Source organism: Nesoenas mayeri (genome assembly GCF_963082525.1).
Source record: "Nesoenas mayeri genome assembly, chromosome: 24".
In the NCBI taxonomy this organism is placed as follows: domain Eukaryota; kingdom Metazoa; phylum Chordata; class Aves; order Columbiformes; family Columbidae; genus Nesoenas; species Nesoenas mayeri.
Window position 1 is genome coordinate 3303024 of NC_137546.1, and position 25314 is coordinate 3328337.

Sequence of the window (25314 nt, forward strand, 5' to 3'; positions counted from 1 at the left end):
AATACCTGCAAGCCAACTGAAGAGAAAACATTTGCATTGTCAACCAATCACAAGTTGCTTCCAGTTCTATGCAGCCAAATCAAACCCTCTTCAAATTCACAAGTTTGACCTAAATAAGCACCACAGCATGAAAAGCTTCTTTAGAAGTAGGATGTCAAGAGACTTTTCCTTAAAATACAAAATAAAATGCGAGATAAAAGGTTTTCATTGGTCAAGTTTGAAAAATTGTCTTCCTTTAGCCCATCACAGTCTGTCCCTTTGAGCCAATCGAAAATACACCTTTAGGTTTGTCCTTAATTAACACAGCCCGGCTGAGTAGCAAAAACTTGTAGGAACAGATGGCTGTGAGATGCATTCTGAGGGTTGGGCAAAGGGAAACAAAATTACAAAGGAGAAGGAATACCAAGGAACAATTAGGGTGGGCAAAGGAACTCATTAATGCTCAGCCATCCTCCTCCATCGCCAGGAATCCCACTGTCCTCTCCAGTTCTGTGTTGTTCAGGTCTCCTGTGGTTACTGCCTTCTGTCTTCTGTCTCTGATCTGGAAAATGCCATCACAACATCCTCAGCACCTGGAATAACAACGGATACAGGAAAGTGCGTGCCACAATTAATTCCTTCACACAACAGCGGATGGATGCGGTACCCAAACTGGTGCTCTACACACCCATACAATCGATAGGAAGGGAAAAAACAGGTAGAAAGAAGAGAAAATTGCATTTTCTTGTTTTGTTTTCTGGGCCTGGAACCTGAAGTGGTCTAAAGATTTCAGTGGTAGATTTAAAACGCTCCTTTTCAAGGCGAAGGAAGTCTGTTTCTAAAGAAAACCAAGGCATCCATGCCTTCACATATTTCGAAGAAGCAAGACTTAAAGAAAAGCATCATAGGGTTGTCATTGCGGGCATGCAGAGAGAAGGTTCTCTTCCTGGGGTCACTGCCCTGTGACTCTGGCACTATGGGAGAGACTTATGGAGCTTCTCTGAAGAATGAGGAGCCCCAGTGTTCAATAAAACTTGTGCTGCCCTGTGCATCACGCTGCCCTTTTCAAGTGACATTTAGCTACTCTTTATCTTTACATCTAGATATTCATTACTCTGCTTTTAAGAATAAAAATTCTTTTAATAGGTCAGCAGAAATGGTTTTGCTTCCCCCCCTGAAAAACTCACTTAAACATCCTTTATAAACTAACATGTCTTGAAAACGTTCCATTCTCTAATGGAGTGCAGTATTCTATTTCAAACCAAAGGCTCCCATTTGCCTGGGGAACAGATACAGCTTTGCTAAGTGATGCTTTTATCCCCAGCCTGAAGAAATCTTCTCCAGAAGAATTCAGTGTGTGGACTTACTCGGTTGTTGGATTTTTTTCCCCTCAATTGAGGCTATCAACTGTGCATAATTACCATCAAAACGCACAGCCCCTAAGCACAGAAAGATGTTATTACCCTCTTATAACCATCTCCAAGTCTTTATGAACTTGTGTGGTCTTTCAAGTGGGCATTTATAGCAGAAAGACCTGAGTGGCTTGAGAATGGTGTCTGATAAAGGCTTGTAAAGAACATTCCATGCTAAGCTCTCGTTATTCAAAAAGGTACCTTGAGATATTCAGAAAAAAGATCAGCTCGCTGGACTTCCAAATTATAGAATGTGGCCTAACGGGGACTTGAAGAGAAACATCTTCAGGACAACATGGAAACAAAACCGCATCATACAGCAGTGTCAAAACAGTGCTTTAAAATCAATATCTCTAGTCTAGACAAGAACTGGAAAACAACCCTGAAGGGATGAGTGCAATATTTTAAACTCCTGGGGAAAATTTGATCCCTGAGAAAGTCAGATAAAAGGAAATGCTTTCTTTCATCTGTAGATTTTCTAACAGCGTTTATCTAACTGATCAGAACACGATAAATCCTCCAGTCACTGTCTATGTCACTTCTAGACCACAAGGTAGGAAATGCCGAGAGCAACACTCACTGCCTGTCCCACTCAGGTAACTCATCAGCTCTACAGAATTCTCTTCCTGGGGCTGGATTGTTCCAAGTCAACTTGGATGGAGCATCAGCATGTAAAAACTGTCCCGTCTTTCACTTGAAGCACATCAAGAAACAGATTGGAGCTCTGTGCTCCAAGCAACTTCTGCCTCTATACCTGCATACAATGCAAAAGAAAGAGGGCTAATAAAAATTCCTCATCTGTTGTATGAATTCCAGTTTTTCAGTCACCTAATTTGCTCTTTAGTTGCAACATAGAAGGAAAAGTGGCCAAAAAAGGAGAGAAGAGAAAGAAGAGAAGAGAAAGAAGAGAAGAGAAGAGAAGAGAAGAGAAGAGAAGAGAAGAGAAGAGAAGAGAAGAGAAGAGAAGAGAAGAGAAGAGAAGAGAAGAGTTGTAAATGGCAGAATCCTTAAAAACTAAATCAATGCTTATGAAATGCGACTACATTCATTTTAATCCACTTCAGAATTTATTTGTTATACACACTCAAAGGAGGAAATATTAAGGATAAAGCAATAGTTTGTTCTTCATATGTAGGACCCGTATCTTATAGAACTACATCAAAAACTGTTCCGATGCTCCCTCGTGCCAACACTCACAAGCCCTGCAGTCATCTCCCTTTTCATCTCCTCCACAAACCGGTTTCTCCTTGATCAAAACATAAATGATATATAGCGCCAGGATCCAGCTCTGAATTAACAAGTTACCATAAGAACTCCCAGCCTCCACAAAAAGATGGATTTTATTCGCGAGGATTCTGAAAAACAAGCCTGTGCGACAAAGAGGAGGGAGCAGAGGCCCTGAGAAGCTTTAACAAAGCAAGGGCACGTAAAGCACAACCTATGGCGCTGTGTTCAGACTCATCCCCGTTCAGACTCGGAGGCTTCGCTACTGAGCTCAGAGCAGCTGGAGTCGCTTGGCAACCGCAAAATCACACATGACGTCACATCAGCACAAGAGATGAGCCGGATTACTGAACAGATGTTGATTGTTTTCCTGGCATCTCTCCTTGCTACTGTTTAAATATGAGGAAAAAAAACACCTTATGAGTTTCGCACCAAATAGGAAATTTCATTCCAGATAACGATGCAGCCCCATAAACACAGAAGTCGGTATTTCTGCCCGTGCCGAACAATTCCAGCTCCTGGCACCATTCCTGCGCCGAGCACACGGGCGTTCGGAACACATGACGAGCAGAAATAGCTTTGGGCACAGCGGCTGCTGGGAGCTCTGCAGTTCCGCTTGGCTTTCACTATGAAAATAGCTACTGCTGGGGAGCAGCTTCACACCCCGCTACCTCCTCCTCTCATTTTCGAGACCCACCTGGCACAACTTCTACACCAGTGTCGCTGTCAATATCAACACCTGATCACTTGCCATTTGCCTGGAATTCGGGTAAGGAAAGAGAAGGGAGCACAAGAAATACAGCTTGTGAATACCAAATTTTAAATCAGAGTGGTATTTGGGAGAAAAAGCAGGAGTACAATAAAGGACACAGTGTAAAAATGTGGAAAATGCTTGAATACCTACAGATTTACCAATTGTATCTATTACGTGCATTCTAAAGGAAGAAATACAACAGCGGATGGAGAACAGATCTAGAACTCAAGGTTCTGGTGTTTCACAGCCAAAGCTGCCTGCACAGTACCCTTGTTTAACCACTGATGTAATCACGATAATTTCAACCATCCAGAAGCCACTTATGGAGCATCGTTATTTCTGAAGAAACCCTGTAGCTTAAAAGACCTGGGTAACATTTGTCCAGAAAAAGGTCATCCACACGCCTCAGCACAACTGCAGGTCTTGGTGAAGTGCCCCCCTACAACCCAAACTATCCCGAGTTAAATAAACCCAACCTAACAAGTCTGCTCATTAAGCAATTCTACAGCCGCCTGTGCTCACATACAAACTTTTCCAGAGAACAGAGCAGGGGTTTCTATGCAGCAAAAGGAAAGTAGGGATTAAGTACTAGTGAACAGAGCTTCTGCTGCAGTCCCACTTGGCTCCCACAACGGATGTTTTCTTTCTAATCAAGTGAATAAATGTAAAAAGCAGAGCACAGGTTATAAAGTGAAGCTGCACGTTGCCAAAAGCCTGCAACTGAGACAATAGGATGGCGAACCATGTTTACTTTTAGCACATCCTTCACCGAGCTCCGCACTTCCAGTAATTAACGTATGGAACAATGAAACAGGCACACGTACACCTGACCTTCTACAGCCTATACATCCAACTTCTCTCTCTACAGCCTCCCCTTTTCTGGGCACATATTTTCTCACTGAAATAGAGGCTTACCTATACCCAATAAAATATTCCCCATCTTTCATAAGCAAAGCATTAATTGCCACAAACTTTCAGACATACAAATGCTGCTTCTACGTCCTCTGCCTTACACTGTCCCACCCTCATGCTTCCTAGAAGTTAACGCTAATTAACTGCTAGGTTGGTATCCTATCTTAAAAAGTAACAGTGGCAGTCTTATCCCACTAACTTTCCAAAAAATCCTACTGCAACTATGTTCCAATAGCAGTTGTTTGCATTGTTGAATTTAATAGTTCTTTCACACCACTTGGACTTCAGCGTTAGCAAGACAAGATGATCTGAAGGTCAAGTGACTTCAGTACACAGCAGTGAGGGCTGTAGGTGCCACCGAGCTCAGTACAGGCAACTGTTCATCACTTCACCTACATTCCATAAAACTTCACTGAGATGACTGAAGCTGATGCTTTCCCCAGCAAGTACCAGCTGTGGAGACATCGAGCCAGGAGGATACTGCCCTCTACTCTGCCCTAGTGAGACCACATCTGGAATCTTGTGTCCAGCTGTGGCCCCTCAGTTCCAGCAGGACAGGGAACTGCTGGAGAGAGTCCAGCGCAGCCACCAAGATGCTGGAGGGAGTGGAGCATCTCCCGTGTGAGGAAAGGCTGAGGGAGCTGGGGCTCTGGAGCTGGACAAGAGGACACTGAGGGGTGACTCATTCATGTTTACAGATATCTAAAGGGTGAGTGTCAGGAGGATGGAGCCAGGCTCTGCTTGGTGACAACCAGTGATAGGACAAGGGGTAATGGGTGCAAACTGGAACACAAGAGGTTCCACTTAAATTTAGAAGAAACTTGTTTGGGGTGAGGGTGGCAGAGCCTGGCCCAGGCTGCCCAGGGGGGTTGTGAAGTCTCCTTCTCTGCAGACATTCCAACCCGCCTGGACACCTTCCTGTGTAACCTCATCTGGGTGTTCCTGCTCCATGGGGGGATTGCACTGGATGAGTTTTCCAGGGCCCTTCAAACCCCTGACACGCTGGGATTCTGTGATACAAGCTGGATGAAAACCACACTACCTGAACACAGAGGAAGATGCTCACTGAAGCACCTAACAGCTACTTCCAAGTGTTCTCTGAAAGATGAATAGATACATACACCCAATTTGTTTGTAATCACCTGCAAAATTAATTAAACCCAAAAAGGCTTTAGAGATCAGAAGGTTAAGCCTCATGTGAATGTCTGATGGCTGCCAAATGAAAAAATATTCTTTACTTCCCTGGAGATTTTTGTATACACACATTTCTTCAATCACCTTCCAGCAACTATCCTCTAACATTAACTTTTCTCTGAAAATCAGTTTAATATCACAGTCTGGCATTCTAAAAATACACCATGCACTGCTGAAAGGAGGAACGCATTAAAACACATATTGCTTTCAAAAGGATATAAACACTGCGAAGAGCTCTATCTCCATTTCTCCACCACTATCTGATATTTCATGAGTGTTGCCCCCCTCCTGGGTTCATTTTCAACGCTCTGCCCCCCAGGGAACGTGTCTCACCTCGCCCAGGGCCGGGTTTGCATTGCAGCTCTGCCCTCCCCGAGGGACCAGCTTCCTTCAGGAGCAGCACCACACTCCTGTTGCTATAGGAACAACTGAGCTGTCATCACCAAGGTCTTAGGATAATTCACATACCGTGCTTACGAGCTGCTCAGCCTCCATTTACAGCTTTGCCACAGCAGCGACTTGAAGCCAAGCACTGCCTGACCATTTAGAAATGCAAGAAACTGGGAAACAGGAACGATGTTTTTCACGCAGAAGATGCTTCTGTGCATGTAACGTCCTGAGAGGCATTTCGTTTGTATTAAAAATGCGAGAAAGCCTTAATTTCGTAACTTCAAGCTCAAGGAACCTAACCAGTCTGAGCTGCCTTACATCTTGCTGCAATGCAGGGAACACAACTGGTATGTTAATATCTCAAACCAGCTCATGATTACGTTCACTGTTTAGCATATACCTGGGTTGAAAAGAGAGCCTTTGGGCTCCTCAGTTATTCCTGGAGCCATAAACACAAAACAAACAATCCACAGATATCACCTAAAAAGCTCCTTGAGTAAAGAAAACCACCCTATATTTTACACTGTCACATAGGTGTTAACATTACAGCAATGATCCAAAAATAAAATGGCTATAAATAAATGTGAGCGCAATATTAATGTATAGTCACTTATCACTAAATTTAAGTATTAAATATGTCAGCCTAGAGTTTTAACTGTTGTTCAGGCTTTCCTGGGTTATTGAGATCATAGAATCACGTCATTATTACCTGATTTACACAAAGATATTCAGTAATGCAAGCAGAATAACTCTGAGCTTGCTGTCATGAAAACAAGATTTACTTCAACAGTACACAATGTAGAAGCTTCAAGAGTGAAGGTGTTTCACACATAAGAGGAGATGTGTAAACAATCCTAAACCACAGTGATTCATGTCTGAACTGATGAATTATTTTTGAAAACAAGATGGGAAATCAAAAGATAAAGGGTTTAATTTTTCCTCTTCCTACGAAAATAAGCACAAACTGAAGGGAGTCTTAGACTTCAGGCTTGCTTAAAAATTAGAGGTATTCTAAGATGCTTCTTGATCAAAAATTAGGGATTAACTTGTATTGCTGAACCATAAGACAGCAGAAGCAGAGTATCATGGAGGAACTTTAAATGTCACAGATATAGTTATTAATAGTGTTTCACTGAAGGTTTACGGCACAGACTCTTGAATTCAGCAGGGATGAGTGTAACCTTCCTCAATGCACCGTCACATCGCTGCAAATACACATTGGACACAGAGGCTGCAGTGACTCCCTGTGGTCAAATAGACTCAAAGGTGCCACAGCCCCTGTTACCCTCACAAATTCTAGATGATCCATCCTCTATACTCTTCCTAAAAAAAAAAAAAAGAAGAAACAAAACTACCTTCCTATAATTCTGGAGCCAGACTACAGCATTTTTAAATGGCATAAGGATGTGCAGGTCTATAACAAAGCTTTTAGGGTGCTAGGGCCAAGGATATAATTCCTTTTTGAGAATAAGATGCAGGTATGAAATCAGCTCTCTTTTGTGTGCCTACTGGAGGAAAAAGACTCCAAAAGACAGGTCTGGGCCAAGTCAGGGTGAGAACAACGTGTCGTACTGCTCGAAGAAAAGACTCTGAAATCCACTAACGTACTAACTCTGTAAGTCGCTCCTTAACTAACACACCTCTTAGTTGTGTTAGGCGAGGTGAATAAAGGCCAAAACCAAAAAATATCCTCCAGGGGAGATTCAATGAAAGCAGCAGGAAAATAGGGAAGAAAAATCCTTTAGGCAACCTTGAAGAACACAAAACGTTTAAGTGCCTCAGTGTGTGGACTTGGGCTGGGTTTTTCAGCGCAAGATCATGCCATCTAGTGGAAACCCAGTCTCCCTCTAGATGGCAAATTGGGCACCTACGCAGTTTGTATTCGCTGTTTCCAGGCCTTCCATAACCAACCCCTCCTGCTCCAGCAGCACCAGATATAGCAAAAGGACAGACAGACAGACAGATAGATGGCAACGACTGGTGCTGCCTGAGCCACCACAGCTGGAGCACAGAGGAACATCAGCAGAAGAAATCTGGGGAGATTTCTGGGGAAACTGAAGTACTGAGCAACAAATTAGAGTTGCTTATACCTATACAGCATAGTACAGCTTCACCTTTCACCAAAGGGAAAAGTATTTGCCTAGGTTTCCCCATTTTCTTACAGCTATGTAAGGAATGAACGCTCAGGCTTCAAACTGAAGAGCAAGTTTGTGCAGGTTGTGTTTCTAATGCTTTTCTAAATGTCTCAGATCTATATTAAATTTCTGCTCAAGTCAGAATTTAACTTCACCTATGCCAAAACCAATCAGGTTAAAATTTATTTCTGTTTAATGTATTAAATAGAGTAGGAAGCTATATATATATGCATTCAGTTCACAGGACTTTGGCCATCAGTGTTTTGATGAGGTATTTAACAATGCTCTTCATCCTAATGAATTTCAGGTATGTCCAAGACTGGCCTTATGTGTTGACATAAAACCACCTGCCGACCAGGACACTCTTCCAAAGATGATAGCAGGCAATGATTTGCATGTCCCAGACTGCAGGATGGGTTTAAAGAGGTGGCATATGATCACAGAAATGCAGGAACACAAGGCAAACGAAGGCAGAACTCACCCTGGTCAATGGAGTGCTGGGGCAGCTGGCTGAGCTGGCTGTTCACTACACCCGCGTATGTGCGCAAGAACTCCTCTTCGCTGGCGGTCAGCTGGAAAAGTACAGAGTCAGTCAGCAAAAAGGAAAATGAAGACAGACCAAAGATACCATCTCTCATTTCCCAATAAGAAACGTCACAGCTGCCTCCATTCTACCCTGCGACTGCTTCATCTGTTATTTGTGCAAGTGATACCATCGGCAAGGGCGTAGCTGCAAACTGGTACATCACACGTTCATGGAGAGATTCAAAAATCACCTTGAAACAGTTCCTTTCTTCTTCTAGTTTACCAATAATGAAAAACTTCACTGTATGGAGAGAAGTGATCAGATGCTCAGATTTAGCTTCAGGCATCACAAGCCTCATAATACGTGTTTAACTGCAGGCAATGGTTAAGTCAATAAGTGCTACAACAATTCAGCGATAAAACCAGACCATTACCTGCCCCATCTCCATAAGCGCTACCCCAGTTACTACAAAATTATGTCGGAAAGCCACAAAATACGGGCTATGACAGCGCGTCTTACATTTGATCCCATCTTCCTCAGCATGAGCAGGACTCTGACTTTCTGCTGGATGTACATCTCCTCCGGACTCTTTCCGGGGACGCCCTCACGGTTCATTCCCCTCCTGCCAGCTCCTGGATTTCCTGAAGATGCAAGACCAGAAAAAGACAAACTAAAATAGGCAATGGGGTGTAACAGGAGTAATAGGAAAGTTTAATTTCCAAACTATTTTTCACCGGTGGGCAGACCACTTAATAGCCTGGGAGAGTATGGAATCGCACGCTTTATCACAGACATCCTTAAAAACAATAGTAAAAACCTTCACTTCGAATTTAGAAGAGTGGTTCTTCCAATAATGCACTAGCACAACAGCGTAACAAACTAAACAAGGCTCTCGGAAGGGCTTTGTGTTGGAGAAGCGTAACCCCGCTAAGGAATCGGTGGCTGGAGGTGTAAGCCAGTCACATTTCCACCATGCCCCGCTCAGAGAAGTCGCTCCAGAACACTTCTCCAATTCGTTTTCATTCACAGAACTCATCTGGCCCTATATTAAGCTACAAATCTGCTTTTCTGAACGTCAGTAACCCCGGGAACACACTGGACAGGAGGTGTGCTTAGTAAAGACTATCACAGCGCATTCAAACACCATTTTCCATGTGATGGTTTCCTGCAGTCATTACCAGCCTCTCCCACACGCTTTATTTTCATTATTACTTTTAAGGGAAAGTAATCTGGGTGTGGAAACAGTTTAAAATTACACATAGGCCCTCCTGAGTGAGTCAGAAGTAATGCAAACTTCAGCAGCAGCTGCTGGGATAGGCTTTACCACCCACATTACTCAGCACGAAGACAACACGAGTAAAAAGTGAAGCATGATATATCACCAGTCCCACTCAAACAAGTTTCCAGTGGGAAGATTTGCATGACACTGGTTTGCTGTAGATGGTTCTGCTCAGAAAGGTGCAGCCTGTAAATGTGCAAGGTGATCGTATGTTTTGGCTGTAACTAGCAAACTGCTTCTGAAGGGGGAATAAAATGACCCCATATTTTTGTGTAGTGTCAAGTCAAATAAGTAGATTATATTACTAAGCGTGTACTCCGCAGTGCAATTTATGGAGTGCTAGCATATAAATAGTAAGACAATAAACAAAACAAGATAGTGGGCAAAAGACATTAAGCTATGCATATCTAGAGAGTGATCAAACAATAGACATACATCAAGATACCACGTAAGTCTGCAAGGTTGTGAATGGTTCTTAGTACTATACCAACACCTTTTTAAAACAAGTATTGTTATTTGAAGAGGGAAGGTGCTGCAAAAGTGGCCAAAAAAATCAATTTAGGAAAGAAAAAGCACAACAAAAAAACCTGAAATGTGGTAACATATGTAATTATTTAAAAATGCATCAAATACTATGGGATATCTATCAATAGGTGGCACCATACACAAGCACCAAGAAAATGCCACGGTTGCGCCCATGCCAGCTAGAAAGACCACACTGCAATTCCTCCACATGGCAGATATTAATGACATGTATACAGTGCAATTAATTGTTTTCTATCGTAACAGCCTTCCAGTTGTTCATTACTTTTTAAACCGCCCCCAACCAATAAAACAGAGATTTCCCTGCCAACGTACCTGCTCCTAAAAACCACAGGAGATCAGAAAACCCACGTGTTCAGTCCTGATTAATGACTGGAGCTGGAAAAAGTATGAGGAAGCTGCCCTGTGAAAACAAATGAGCAAAGCATTACAGACACGTCCAAAGCTGAACACCAGAAAGACCCTTCATTCAATATGTTTGAACCCCAGTCTGCTCTCCAACAGTCCAGCCACAGTTCCTACAACTGGTGGCTCCTCTGCAGTTTGTAGACCCTCTTTAGTTTTTAAGAATAAGCTTTTTTAAAGGTCAAGCCGTTCTTCATCTGCGAGATTTACACCCTGACCATACCAATGACATTCCCGATCACTTGAGACCGGAATGCATTCAAGCTTTGCATTCTTTAAGGAGCTTTCAGCATAAACCCCAACTCCCTGGGAAAAAACAATAAACATCATGACATATAATTTCTTCTAGTAGGAAAAAAAAAGCCGTAGCTTACCAAAGAATTGAGGAAAACTGGGGAGAAATGTAAAGCATGCTGATTTTGACCAAAAGTATTGTTTTCGACTACGCATATGTTATGTGTACATAGCAATTACAAAGACCGGCACTCGCAAGCTGGGCTGGAAAAGCCTTTCTGCAGAGTTTTTCAGACCAACCTCAGTGTTCAGCCACCGATATTCCCCCTTATCCAGCACATTGGCTTTTAAGACAAGCAGCTCAGTCTCGCAAATGAAGCGCCAGTTCAAGCCCTCCGTATTGTGCAATGAATTACAGCACAAGTGGCTGATACTCAGGACAGCATCACCGCTACAATCGTGTCATCATCATCAGAATTGTTTCTGATTAGGGAATATATGCATAGCTGCATCATTTGTCAATAAAGTCCAGCTTAAATTTACCAAACCTACTTTTCTTTTTGTGGTCACAAAGGCAGATCCAGACTCACTCCATTTCTTTCACGGCGGTCATTACTAGCAGGGAAAGACGACACGGAGCAGCTACAACTACTCAAGCGTTGCGTACACCAGGCTCAGCAGAGAAATGCCGAATCCAAAATACCCGCCAGCTGCACCCAGAGCTTCTCTACAGCGTCTCTTACAAGTGCTGGAAGCAGCTGAGCTTTATCAGTGGCTTAAAAGAATCATTTCACCTCTCCAGAGGAGAGGAGCTGCCTGCTCGGAAAGGATTATTTAAGCCTTACCTCACTAATTAGTTCCCACTGTTCTTGCCATCTAAATATGCGCTGAAAGATTATCTACGGCACTGACAACAGGACCGTTTGCAGTAAGTAATTGCTGTTCTCATTTCTATAGACTTCAAAGACACACACCCCACCAACCACTGTACAAACACACAACCCCGTGAACTCCTTCCTAAAGAAAAGGGTCAGAGCACGGCAAGCCAACAGGGAGACGGAAAACCAGGAGCCGCTGTGCACTGGACGGCAGGAATCCTCACAGCATGGACAGGACGCAGCTGAAAATGCTCATTCCAAAGAAAGAACAGCCAAAGCTGTTACAGGTTCACCGACACTTACTGGCCCAAGTGAAGAAATGTGGGGGTCTCAGCTGAATTTCTGGTGACTGTTCTGAAGCACCAGCACTAAAGGAGAAGATGAAGCCGCACAGAACATGCTGTTCTATCAATCTGGAACTGGTCCCTCCAGGTACAGGCGAGGCAGATGTGCAAAGCCTACAGGACCATTTGGGCTGCCAATGCCTTACCTATCTTGAAGATAAGCTCGGTTCTACTCTCCAGTGCCATTATTCAATTCCTTTCCCACGATAAGGGCTAACCTGTGCATCTCAAAAACTAAAGTTTTAGGCTGAAAAGATGACATTCTTCACTAAACTGTGATAAAAGACTAAATCCTACAAGCTCGTCCTGCTGCATCCAACACGCTGCAAATGGACATAATTGGGTCACCTAATTTTCCGTTGTTTGGCAGGCACAGGGAGTGAAATTTAGTTCTCATTTATTTTTAATATGATTCACAAGACAGAATAATAAATGAGAAAGATCTATATATTACAGCTGCATCTGCCAACCCGGCTTTGCCAGAGCAACACATTTGGGTTTAAAAACACTCCCTTCCCTTTCTCAATCAGCCAAGGAGGTTGGTCAGCAAACAGATGGGAAAGGCGTCCTGTGCTGTTCTTCGCGTTGCTCCCCGTGCGGTTGGAAGGGCAGGGTGAGGATCCCAGGAATGTTTTGTGCTCGCAAGGGCAGAGCTCAGCATGCCTGACATCCCCACTCCCATCCCCATCTGCTGCCAAACCCACCTCCTTGGCTGCGGGAAGGGCGCGTGCGATCCCGTCCCCTCGGCAAAATGAAGCGTAAACGTCACCTAAACCACAGCAGGTTGAAGTTCCACTTTCTAGCACGGCCGTTAATTAGAGATGAGAGTAAACTAGACGCGGTCTTGGAACCAAGATGTAGGTATGTCTGCACCAAACAAACAGCCGGGCTGCTTTACGTTACCAAAGTGGAAGGAGATTAAGTATTTTTAACTTTTCCATTAGCATTAAGAGACGCTTCCCCACCTCTCCCCATTGTTACTTGTCCTGAAATGTTTATAATGAAAATATAATCCTTCCCAAAATGAGAACCAAAAAGACCACACCAGCTTTCTCTTCAGCTCCTGACTCTGGACACAACAGTACAGTATGTAATAAAATAATACTGCCTTTGCAGTTAGTCCCCCCTTTTTCTCCCCTAATTAGATGTAGAATATCAGGTACAGCAACTGAAAATTACACATTTGTAACTGTATTTCCCTCACTTCTGCCCATACCCCTCTGAATTCAAAGGCTGGAAGGGCTTCTCTGCTGGACAACTTCATAGATAGGTTCATAATAAATGAGACTGACTTCCCTCCTATCATCCTAATAATAACAACAACAACAGTAATAATAATAATAATAATCATCATCATCATCTCAATAGAAAAAAACCAACCCACAATGCACTAAAAATGGCATGTCCATAAAGGAAAACTACTCCAGCATCCCATTTTATTTTAAAGGCAGTAAGCGGGAATAATATTTTACATATTCAGTCTTAATAATTTAGAGTACTTACAGCGGCCATCTGGTAAGCTCTTTAAAATGTAAGTCACAGCTGACTACCTCTTTAATATCTGGTATCGTTTCCAGTTATGGCCAAAAGAAATCCAACAGGGGTTAGTTCAGCTACAATGGTTTTTTCTCTTGAATCTGGCTCGTTCTGTTCAAGGCAGCTAAAAACTTCAATTAATGGGATAGGATTATAAAAGCTCAGATAAGGAGTTGTGGTGAATAAAACCAGCCACCGCAGGTTCCCTTTGCGCTACACGAATTGAGTTAACAGCCAGCGTGAAGAGGTGCCTTTACCTCTACGATATCATTATCCAAGGTTAAGCTCTTACCCTCCACAGTCACAGCACTGAGCACTTCAGTGGGGAAAACACGGTCGCACTGGGGAGCTCCCAATGCAAGAGGATGCTGCACCTTTAAACATCATTAAATTTTCAAATGACATTTCACAGCGAACAGTCAGAGCCCTAAAAAACAACCTTTCCAAGCTGGAGCCTGAAACCCGAAGTCAGGAACCGGCGTCTGCAAAATCCTGCTGCAAATTGCCCTCTAATTCAGTCTGACTTGTGACCTTCGGTCGCAGGATTAATTCCCATCTCCGGAGGGATACGACAATGAAGAATGCAGAACAGCTACCTATTTAGAGATGAAATACTTAATATGTGAGGGGCTTTTGTCTTCATTTCTATGTTCAGCATTATTTTCCAGCTGACTTTAGAATCTGAACCCCCATGTCAGATTTGGGTCAGTTTACAGCTGGAACTCCAGTGGTAGGTTGACATCTCTTAAATCTTACATTTAAATTTTTAACAAAACAGCACAGTTCTCCCTCTTGAAGAGGGACAGGAAACAGCCCCAAACGCTGCCATTTACACATGAAAATCTACAAAAGCAAGCTGGTTTGTTGTTTTTATTTTTCCATTGGGGGAATCACCTTTCGGAGCTTCAAAGTAGTAATGAAGTGCATTCAAAAAAGCTTCCCGATACACTAAAACAGTTCATACACCAACACTCAAGCTAAGTATAACAAAAATATAAAGAATCCTACTGTTATAATCACAATTTCAATGAAATTAATGCTTGCTTCCCGACCTTCAGGCACACAGGGATTATTTTTGCCGTGCCACAGCAGCCTCTCAAAGAGCAGACGTCTATCGTGTCTCCTGCGCTTAAAAGAGGCAGCACGGGTTTGGAGATAGTTCACGTCAGTCAACTCCAAGCCTCTGAAATTAAATGTAGTAACAGCAACAAAACCTTAAAAAAACCCCTTTCATTTCACAAAGGCATTCACACTTCAAAGCTGAATTTGTCAAAAATGCTTTTAAAAGTGACACAAATTCTATCCCAGTCAAAGAAACAACTCTAAAAGAACATTACGATACTTTACTCAGGCTGGTCTTCAATGGGGGGGTTGATGGGTGCTGCTCGTGTTCTCATCACCAGCGTCTTCACAGGGAAACATCCACCTCTGCCCCTATTTATAACAAAGCTCCAGATCTTCTAGGCAGGAAATTAGACACTAATGACAGATAGCCAATGATTTTAACTACCAGGTGTCCCACACAAAAGAATTATTGCTATGAAAATAGCGTTACGCATCCATCGTCAAAACAAAACCGTGCGGCAATGCTTTCTGTGGATCTCTCTGTAAATATTCTGTCTTTTCAGAAAGAGAATATGAAGTTTCCAGCACAAAAACATAACAAACTTGAGGTGTCTTTTCTTCTTCCTAAGAAATTAGATTTTCATGGTTTCAAGTTAACTTGAATCATAAAGCAGGGGAAAAAATGGAGCACTGATAATAGGCAAAAATTTTATCAAAAGCTTAAGCAATCAACAATTTTCAGTGTATCTATCCCATTTGATATGATAGGCATGCTACACACATTGTACAAACGTGTACCTATATAACACCTCCACTATGAAGTATCGTGGGTTTGGACCATTAATTATTGGCCTCCTGCAGCACGTCCGCTCGGTGACCTGGTAGAAACTGAATCAAGGCCAATAAACCAACATGCAGCAGGAAAACCAAGACCACTAATTGTGGTCACTTCATTTTCTCGTCGTGTCAATCAGCTTTATGACCAAAGTCACGTTTTCAAAGCAGCTCTGCCAGTAGCACTGGGCTCCCAATCCTCTGAAGACCTACAGGCCATTAGCATTAAAACTGGGTTTTACCAAAGGCTGCCATTTATACTACAGAAACTAAACTCAATGGGCTAAAAACCAACTTAATATACGGGACATAAACACCCTACTCCCACGAAGAATAAACTCTAATAAAGAATTACTTGACTCCATAACGACCCTAAAACGATCCCGTCAAGCCCACGCAATGGAGTATCATGTCAAAATTGATGCAAGTACGTGGACATGCCCAAGGTGCAGGATGTTTTTTCTACATTCAGTAACTTCCCAGTGGCTGGAAATGGAACAGGAAACAAGAATATGCATGAAGCAGCACATTCAGAATTACCAGCGGTGCTGATGGAGAAACACTGCAGTAGTTGGCACATTTCCAACCAACCAGTTTAATTAAGACCATATTTGTGGTCAGATTTTCAAAGTTAAGCTGCTTTGAAACTAAACTGCCTAGTGCAAAAATACGGCGTTTCAGTCAACTTTAACAAAAAGACAAGTGACACCATTAACCAGTCACAAACCACTACGGAACGGCCTAAACGCAGAGCAGGCAAAATTCCAGTATCTGAAAGCAGTTAAAATAACAATAACATTTAATTTCAATTGACAAGCAAGCAGTAAAAGCCCCCAAAAGCCAGAAGTCCCATATTTGGAGTGGAACTGCCTGTGGTCCAGTGACCAACTTCTCAGCAGCTCCAGCACACGCATTGTTCTGTTTAACCAGAAAACATCGTGATGCTGGAGGGATTTTTCTCCACTATTCCCCTCGCTGAAGCACCATTATTTTTATAGGTATTTCTTGGGTACTCATCAACATGATATCTTTCTACACATAGTAGAGATATCTTTCAATTTAAAACGTGACCTACGCTGCCCTGTAATTTATCCTGACATCTGAACATCGTTAATGCCAGATCATATACATTTTACACCGAAAATGCCCACAGATCTTTTACAGTAGAGGGATTATGGCTAACCCGTATTTTCTTTTAAAGCAATTAAAACATGAGCTGTTATTAGGGTGATGACTACTTAGCATTTTAACATTTTGCAATACTGTATCAAAGGACAGTGTTAGGACCAGACTTGTAGATTAATAGCTCTTGACTACCAGAATTGCCTAAGCATTGGACGAGAACATTAAATACTGTTGTGGCCTCATACATCAATAAAATTTGCTGTACAATAATGATAAATACACCCTTTATGCCACCTATTTATCTTATTTCTCTACAGGAAAAAAAAAAATTACACAACAATTTTACCACAAATGTTTTGCTTTCTCTAGTTTTTGGTAAAGCGGGGTTCCAAGGAAGGAAATCTTGCCTTCCAGAGACTTCCTATTTCTCAGGAAAAGGGATGTAATTTCCTTCCTCCCCAGCCACAATTTGGAATGTTACCTTAATTACATTGGCCCTGAACTGTGAAATAAACCTGTGCCAGGTCATTAGTTTGACAGCAGAAATGTCCCTTTAGCAAACACACACAGGGGCTGGGGGAGAATAAACTACTGACTACAGGGGGTTTAGGGGTTATAGCGAGTCCAAATTAGCACCAGGATCAACCAATTTCAGAGCACAAAGAAAACTGAAGAATCACGGGCAAGACTGAGAAGGGACATGTATTAAAAGCAACCAAGCTGAGCTGCATGGGAATTGTACGTGGAATCGTGTGACAAGTTTGATTTATTCTGAGAGTAGCACTAATTAAGACAAATACTTACAACTGATTTCTTCGAGGTCTCTTACACACGTAAAACGCGGTGCATTTACAGAACAAACAGCAACCACGCACCTAAGAACGGGGCCATCACGGAGATACAACAATATGTAATTTTGAGTAATCCAACTCCAAAATATACCAGGAATAACAAAAGGTGTCAGCCCAGAGACCATCGGCAACAATGCTCAAGACAAGGTTGATCCTGCCACAAGTTAGAACTGCTGTAAGATTCCACCGGTTCAATGCAGAACGAAGCAAGAGAACCCGTGAAGTTGCAGACAGGTTTCTGCACTTCCCAAACCCTTAGTACAAGTACAGTACTATGCTATTAACACACAGAATTTTAAGGTTTATAAAAAGGTTCTGTAAGAGCAACTGAACTAAGAATCACAGCAGTGAAACATTAAGAAAAATCACTGCAAACAGTTTTACGTGAATTGTGAAAAGTTTACTTTGCTGAGTCCCCTGTAGCCGCTGACCAAAATTCCAGTGATAAAAGTTCCATTTAAAAAACCTGATATTTCTGACCTCTGAAGCAAAACCTTTCATAAATTCCACACAAACCAATGAGTATTATTTGGCATTTACAGACATTCCTGAAAAAAGCAGCAGCTAAGGAGATGTGAATGCTCCTATTTTTCTCAGTTTGGCATCCACTCTTAAAGTTAATTATATTTTAAGTGTGCTATTGCTGATCCTTTTTGCCTAAACATTCAGTCGACTGTGTTGATCTTGAAGTCTGATATTACCTCCCCCGACCAACTGAGCAAGCTGCCAGGACACAAGAAAATGTTCATTTTTCCGTCTAAGATCCAGCACACCCTCAGTTAGGAAACTGTTAAAATTACATTAGTATGGCAAGAGACACGACCGCAGCTGCACTATTCCCTGTTACTTTCCCTTTGGCCTTTTCAGGCAATCGCTGGGGGAAATCCCATGGGCAAGGCTGCTTGAAGGTAAAGGGGCCCAAGATAGTTGGTCAGTGTTCAGCGACTGTTTCTACCGGGCACAAAATCAGAGCATCCCGACACATAGGAAGTCAAGGAAGGGAGCCAGGAGACCTGCGTGGTTAAACAGGGAACTGCTGGGTGTGCTCAAGTGGAAGAGGAGAGTTTATAGATCATGGAAGCGGGGGCTGGACACCTGGGGAGAATATAAGGCTGTTGTCAGAGGGCGTAGGGAGGCAACTAGGAAAGTAAAGGCCTTCATCCCAGTGAGGGTGGCAGAGCCTGGCCCAGGCTGCCCAGGGGGGTTGTGGAGTCTCCTTCTCTGCAGACATTCCAACCCGCCTGGACACCTTCCTGTGTAACCTCATCTGGGTGTTCCTGCTCCATGGGGGGATTGCACTGGATGAGCTTTCCAGGTCCCTTCCAACCCCTGACGTTCTGGGATTCTGTGATTTCTACAAAAACCCTTCCGCAGTAGTTTACCTTCAATTGTTTCAGTATTTATTTACGCTGCTCCTTTACAGAAACTCTGCTGCAAAAATTTAGGTCACATTTCCTTCAAGTGTACCGGGGCGTGTGCACACGTACACTTATTTAAAGCTCAATGAAATTAATTAAAAGCTCCTCACTGACCTCAGTGTGCACTGAATCAGGATCTGGATGAGTTCAGAGGCAAAACAATTACACTTTAATTAAACATCTTAACATTCTTGTGAAGCAGTCAACTCATTTTATAGAAGGATAAACTGAGTCAGAAAGTCGCAGAGCTTGGCCATGGTCATAAACAGAGTTGGTTACTTAAGTTGCTTCCATATTTGTTAGTTACACTTGGAGCAGAGAAAATGGACTTTCCGAAAAATAAAGAAAGGTCTTGGTCTATGTACTTGCAGGAAATAAACCAGAACATCCTGAGGCAACTGTGGTTGTTGTACAAATCTATTGGCTCCTTTTCTGTCCCCCAATCGGTAGCTGATTTAAGTCAAAGGAATTCCAATAATGCAAGAAGTTCAATTTTGTAGGTTTTTTTCATGGTAGTTTATCTCCAGATGAGATTTTTAGGCTGTGGAGATTGTTTTTAATATAGCATTAATAATTATTATATATCTATATACTGCTTTTTAAAAAATAAAAATGGCCTTAGCAGATTTGATATTCCATAAAACCATGAAAATACTTATTGAAAAGCAAAGAGTATGATCGCACTTCCTAAAATTCAACTGACATTAAAACCACACATAAGCACTGTGACGTTTCTGTCAAATCACCGGTAGCAGAGACAAGAAATGAACTTTCCCCATTTTTCAAGCATTTCTTCCATAATGCTTCCCCAACGCCGAGTCTGGAAGGAAGTCCCAGAGTCGGGATTTATCAACTAATGGGTTTGGGTTATTTTTCTGATCTTAGTTGTTTTCTCACCTAATAACGCTCCGTAGTTTTGCGCATTCTGGTCCGTTTTCTCAAGCCCAGCGAGGTTCAAGGGCAGGACGCGGCTCTTTAAAGGGAAAAACAACTGTGAGTCTCATCCATTCTCAGAGATACAGCATCAACAACAGTAAACAAAATGGTTTGGGGTGTTTTTTTCCCTAAATAAAAATAAGTTTGTTGGTAAATACTGTTTAGTATGTTTGAAATCTATTTATATATCATGTCCCCATGTACTTAGAAGCAAGACCATCAGACTACCAGCATTTCTTAGGATATGGAGTAGGTGACAAAATGTTTCATTCCAATAATTTACACCTTAGGTGTCCCTCAGCATCAAAACAAACATCTTCTGGGACATACATATGTGTATGCATGCTATAGCCTTACTGAAATTACCATCATGACTATTAACATATTTGGAAACAGCAGAAAAAGTAATCTACTCTCACTATCTTCAAATTGAATTATAACCACTTTCTGCCTGTAACGCTTATGCCAACTCCCAGAACATAAACATTTGGTGTATTCATTAGAATTACAATTTTTCCAATTAAAACCATTAACATCAGGGTCACTCGCTTCTGCATTACGCACACAATGGTGCGGTACAGCTGGAACAGCTGCTGCTGTCCTGGCTGCACTTCAGCAGGAAACCCAATCTGATGACAGCTTGCAACAACAAGAAATACAGTTCTGCATGTACAGAAATGTTTCTGAAGACACCCAATCCTCCTTTTTTGGAAAAAACCCTACTGGAGATTTCTTGAAGCATGTTCAGCAGCAGCCTCCATGCCACATGTACTGCACTTGGGTGCATTTTTGACGCTCAGAAGCAGGTCAGATGCTCAGGAGGGATGCTCTGTACCCAACAACAAACTTACAAACTGAAATACTTACTAAAAATCATAAATGCGTATGTTGGTTACAGATAACAAACATTCTGGAGAGGAAAAATCTCTAATTAATATAAACAGGTCAAATTCACACAAGTTGTTTCCCAGGCAAAGCATCAAGCTTTAACTTCAGTTTTGCCGTATCAAGCGCATTCACCTGTTGGCTTTATTGGCCTGTGTGCAACTGCAGGATGATTTTGAGCTTTTAGCAATAGATGCATATCACAGTCAATGCTTGCAATGGCAAAAACTGGATTTTGTTTCAGCTCACTTCTGGTTTTATTTAGGAAATTACACGAATTGTTTTGGAAACCACTCTCTTGCAAAGTTATGGGACTCTAAAACCTGAATGGGGGAAGGAGGGAAGGGGCAGAGGATGGACGAGAGCAGAAATGATGCAGCTACAGATTGCCCTAAAACATTATGATGTTACATACCTACTGATACATATTACTATTTACCAATTCTTGTTTCAAGCTGTATTGTGAGCAAACAGTCCTCTTTCCCCACACTCCTACCCCGTGCAGCACCCAGAGCAACAGGCACATGGGCAAATGACAACTGTGCTATATCTGATATGTATTTATTACGATGACTCCTGCAAGGTAAAGAGTTCAGTATCTTCCCACTTGGATGTCAAAAAGAATACTGAAAGCACTTTTCTGTCCTATATAACTTTTAATAACTTCTGTTGCAATGCTTAAAATGAACTAAAAGAGAACTACTGCTTTGAAGCAATTTTGGGTGAGCCATAAAATTTCAGCCAACCAATTAACTTGTTCAAAATAGCCTTTGCTCCTGCTTTTGTTTAATCCTACACGCTTCCTCATAGATTTACACTATTACAATGCACCACATCAACCAACAGACCATGCAATAACAAACCTAAATTATATTGAAGCTCCCGATTTCTCCCAAGATGCCAGAGATAAAAGGGACGATGCTTTTTCAGCTGATGGCAAAGTGAAGCAACCCCAACATACATGAAGTACGCTTGCCACCATTTTCCAGCTGAATCTGGTTGTCAAGGCAAACAGTAGCTTTAAGACTGATAAGAGAATAAGCCTACATGTAAAAAAGCATAGTAATATGTAGGTTTCTGTATGGCCCCTCACCTGCAATGCCTGTACTTCCAAATTAACCTCCCTGAAGTATGTAATTTAGCCTCGCTGTTCACCACTTACACAGTTTCTCCTTCAGCAGGCTATTTCACAACCATACGTGAGCTCCAAAAACACCAAGGGCAACAGGAGCCGACAGCTCACAAGTTCAGCCACCAACAAAAACTAAATACCGATTTTGATTTTGTACATGTATTTTTTAAATTATTCTTAAAATAATCAATAGACATGCGTATCACCATACTGGAGCCCACTCAGATCAGAAAACCATTCAAGCACACCTGACTTGCCTCCAACATTTGCTGGTTTTTGGAGTTCAGTGGATTTATGTTTTTAAACCCTGTGTCTGGAGAGTGTCTTGCTCTCATCTCATGGAGCATCAAAGCCTGTTTTGTTCAACGTGCCAAGATGAGGCATGGTCAAATAAAAGATGATATACAACAGAGCAAAACACTCTCTTCTTCAGGAGAAAGCAAATACAGGTCTGACAGTCAAATGTACCCTGATGAAGCACAACTGGATGTTAAGCAGAAACTCGTATCAACTCTCATCTGCTCTCTGGATGATGCTGTTCCTCTCTCATGTACCTTTCCAAGGGATGCAAAAACCACTGTGTGCCAACAAATACAGTCCCCACCTTTTCACTAAATTGAAAGCGGGCTTCAAATGCTCCAGAAACACAGCTTTTAGCCCAGGTAGAAATTACCTCCAAGTGAAGCTCTGTTAAATACTGGCCGATAAGCATTTTTCCCACGCAAGTTACCAGCGTTTCATGCCGTGACCAGATGCTGCACAGCATCGCACACTTTTAGCAAGACAAACTGGGGCTGCCCTGAGCCGGGGTGTCCAGATATTGTGTTTTATTGCCCGTGGACGCGACACCTGCCCTCCCCACGGCACCTTCACCAGCTTCCCGTGGGAATGCCTTCACCTGCCACAGAAACGCAGCCATTGCCGGGGTGGCCGCGGCCGCCGTGTGAAACAGGGTGCCACATGACGTAAGAGATGATGCCAGAAAATTAAAGAGGCACCTCCCGTACCTGTACGGCGGGGCCCCGGCCTGCAGCGCCCACGGCCGCTCGGGCCCTGCGGAGCGCAGCGGCCGCGCTCCGGGGCCGGGGAAGGGGCGCGGGAGCCGCGGGCCCCGGCGGGGCGGCAGCGGGGAGGCCCGGGGCCGGCGGAGCAGCGCCCCGGCCCGGGCGAGCGCCTTTTGTTCCCGGCCGGGTGCCGCGCACAAAGGGTCAAGAGCCGCGCTCACCTGCGTGCGGGGCCGCGCCGGCCCCGGCGGTCCTGCGGCAACGGGCGGCGGCAGCCGGGCGGGCGAGCCGAGCGGAGCCGTGCGGAGCGGAGCCGTGCGGAGCCTCCGCCTCCTCCGGCGTGACTCACCGCGGCGGCCCAGGGCGGGAGGGAGGGACGGACCGAGGGGAGGAGGGAGGCGCCTGGGCGGCTCCGGGGGAGGGACCCGCCGAGTCCCGGCGCCCAGGGCAGCGGCGGCGCCGCAGGCAGCACCCGAGAGCCGGCCGGGAGGAAGGGGCGGGCAGGCGGCGGGGAAGGGGCGGGCCGGCCCGGGGGAGCGGGCAGGAGCTGTTCCCCCTCTTCCAGGAGCGCTCAGCACAGCCCCCGGGGGCACAGGGGTTTTGCAGGGCGCCCACACATCATCTACCAACCCTGTCGCTACCGCCTGCGCACCCCTTCAGCGACAGAGCGCTATCGCGATAGGTGACATGATGCCAGGTGCAGAGGTGTCACACGGTCTAGCTGCTGGTGTCAGCCATGTGCTTACCTCGATGAGCATCCTTTGGGCGATGCTCTGATATGCTGCGATGTGTCCACGGCCTCATGCCTTCCCGAGGAGCACAACTTCTTCGGTAGCACTGTATCGGATAAATCACATTAACGTTAAAATGGGTTACGTGACCACTTTTCACTTGTGCTATACTAAGAAAGTTAAGGGCACTGCAAAATTCACTACAGCTTAATTGAAGCTAATGCAGCAAATACAAAAAATGCCATATTTTGAGAACCTCCAGCTAGAAAGAATAGCCATTTGGTCATTCAAGCACTTAAAACTGAAATAATCCTTCCCTTAGAGCGAAGCAGAATAAAACCACAGTGAACAGAGATAAATTAATTTCTAAACATCTTAAAAAAAGGCAGAAGCCATCAAAGGTTCATCACCCCTGCTCCATCACTACCCTGCATTTCGGTTTCCCATTAGGCTTAACAGTAGCGCTGTTGCCCTACATCATGTATTGGTGGGGCCAGCAATGTAAGCACAAAATTCCTGCAGATAAAAATGCTTTGTGTACTAAGTGTTTAGTCAAATGCATCTGTTTTCTACTCGGTATTTAACTTAATTGCATAAAAACAGTCACAGTAATGAAATAGGTGGCACTTCCTTTAACAGCTTGCTTCTTAATGACATCAAAGCCTAATGCCACTGAAATCCATACCCCACCGCCAGCTAATGAAGGTCTTAACATGAAAGCCTATGCAAAGAGCAAACCCAAGCTGCTGACAGGAACAGGAATGGTGCAAATATGCTGGGATCTGAGATCACTAGCACATACCCACAGCACAGCAGGCAGTAATGATTATTAATTATTTAAGAAAAGAACATAAGAGCTCCAGCACAAGCTGAAAAAGATATGCAGAAGCATTGCTCTGGGATCCTCCAGTTGGATTACTGTTAATTAGCACAGTACATGAGTCTGAGGGAAAGATCTAAAAGCATCTTATGCTAGTAGGAGCGTATAATTAAACCATCATTTGCATCTTTGCAACAGTATGAGTTTTCTTACTGATAACATCAGGGGCAAAGCACCATTTTATGACTAAGTATTGTCTCACTCTCCTGTTCTAATTTAGGTGGCTGACTGTACAACAGTGTAACGCAAGCCTACACAGCATCAATTTCACATCCTGCATTTATTTAGAAAGGGTTTCAGCAGAGATACTATAAGGCTTCCTCTACCCTTGGAGAGCTTTATTTTCTTAAATCACGGAGTCTAAATCAACTTCTGCCCTGCCTTAGTTTGTTACCATCAAGCTTACTGAGATATTTAGCTGTCCAGCAAGGTGACATCTTACCATTGCAACTGTCACTTGGGTCATCATAAGACACGATGGATGCTCAAGAGGCCTCTCAGCTCCCAGCTCTGCATCAGATCCAGTAGAATATCATTCATGTCTCATGGGAACGCACAGACCTTCACAAAGTAAACAGCAGATAAAAGCGCACTGCACTCGGCCAAACCTATTACCTTATCAATCATCACCCTACTTGCCCGAACCACAAAGCGGGAATAATACAGCTTATCATCAGCAGGGGAACGTTAGGAAGTTAATTATCTAAA

General features: G+C 43.4%; 1 protein-coding gene across 2 annotated transcripts; it reads right to left on the bottom strand.

Moving 5' to 3' along the window:
- CTNNBIP1 (catenin beta interacting protein 1) lies at positions 1-25125 on the bottom strand. 2 transcript variants are annotated; one of them, XM_080358710.1, is made up of 6 exons: positions 25049-25125; positions 23742-23832; positions 19936-20011; positions 9046-9167; positions 8482-8572; positions 1-572 (listed from the first exon to the last, which is right to left on the bottom strand). In XM_080358710.1, exons 2-6 carry the CDS (start codon positions 23751-23753, stop codon positions 514-516), a joined length of 360 nt encoding a protein of 119 aa, XP_080214836.1. In that variant the 5' UTR covers positions 23754-23832; positions 25049-25125; the 3' UTR covers positions 1-513. The 2 variants fall into 2 exon arrangements, with proteins under 2 accessions (XP_080214836.1, XP_080214837.1); XM_080358711.1 differs by lacking the exons at positions 19936-20011; positions 23742-23832; positions 25049-25125 and adding an exon at positions 10664-10753.
- Positions 25126-25314: the final 189 nt, after the last annotated feature.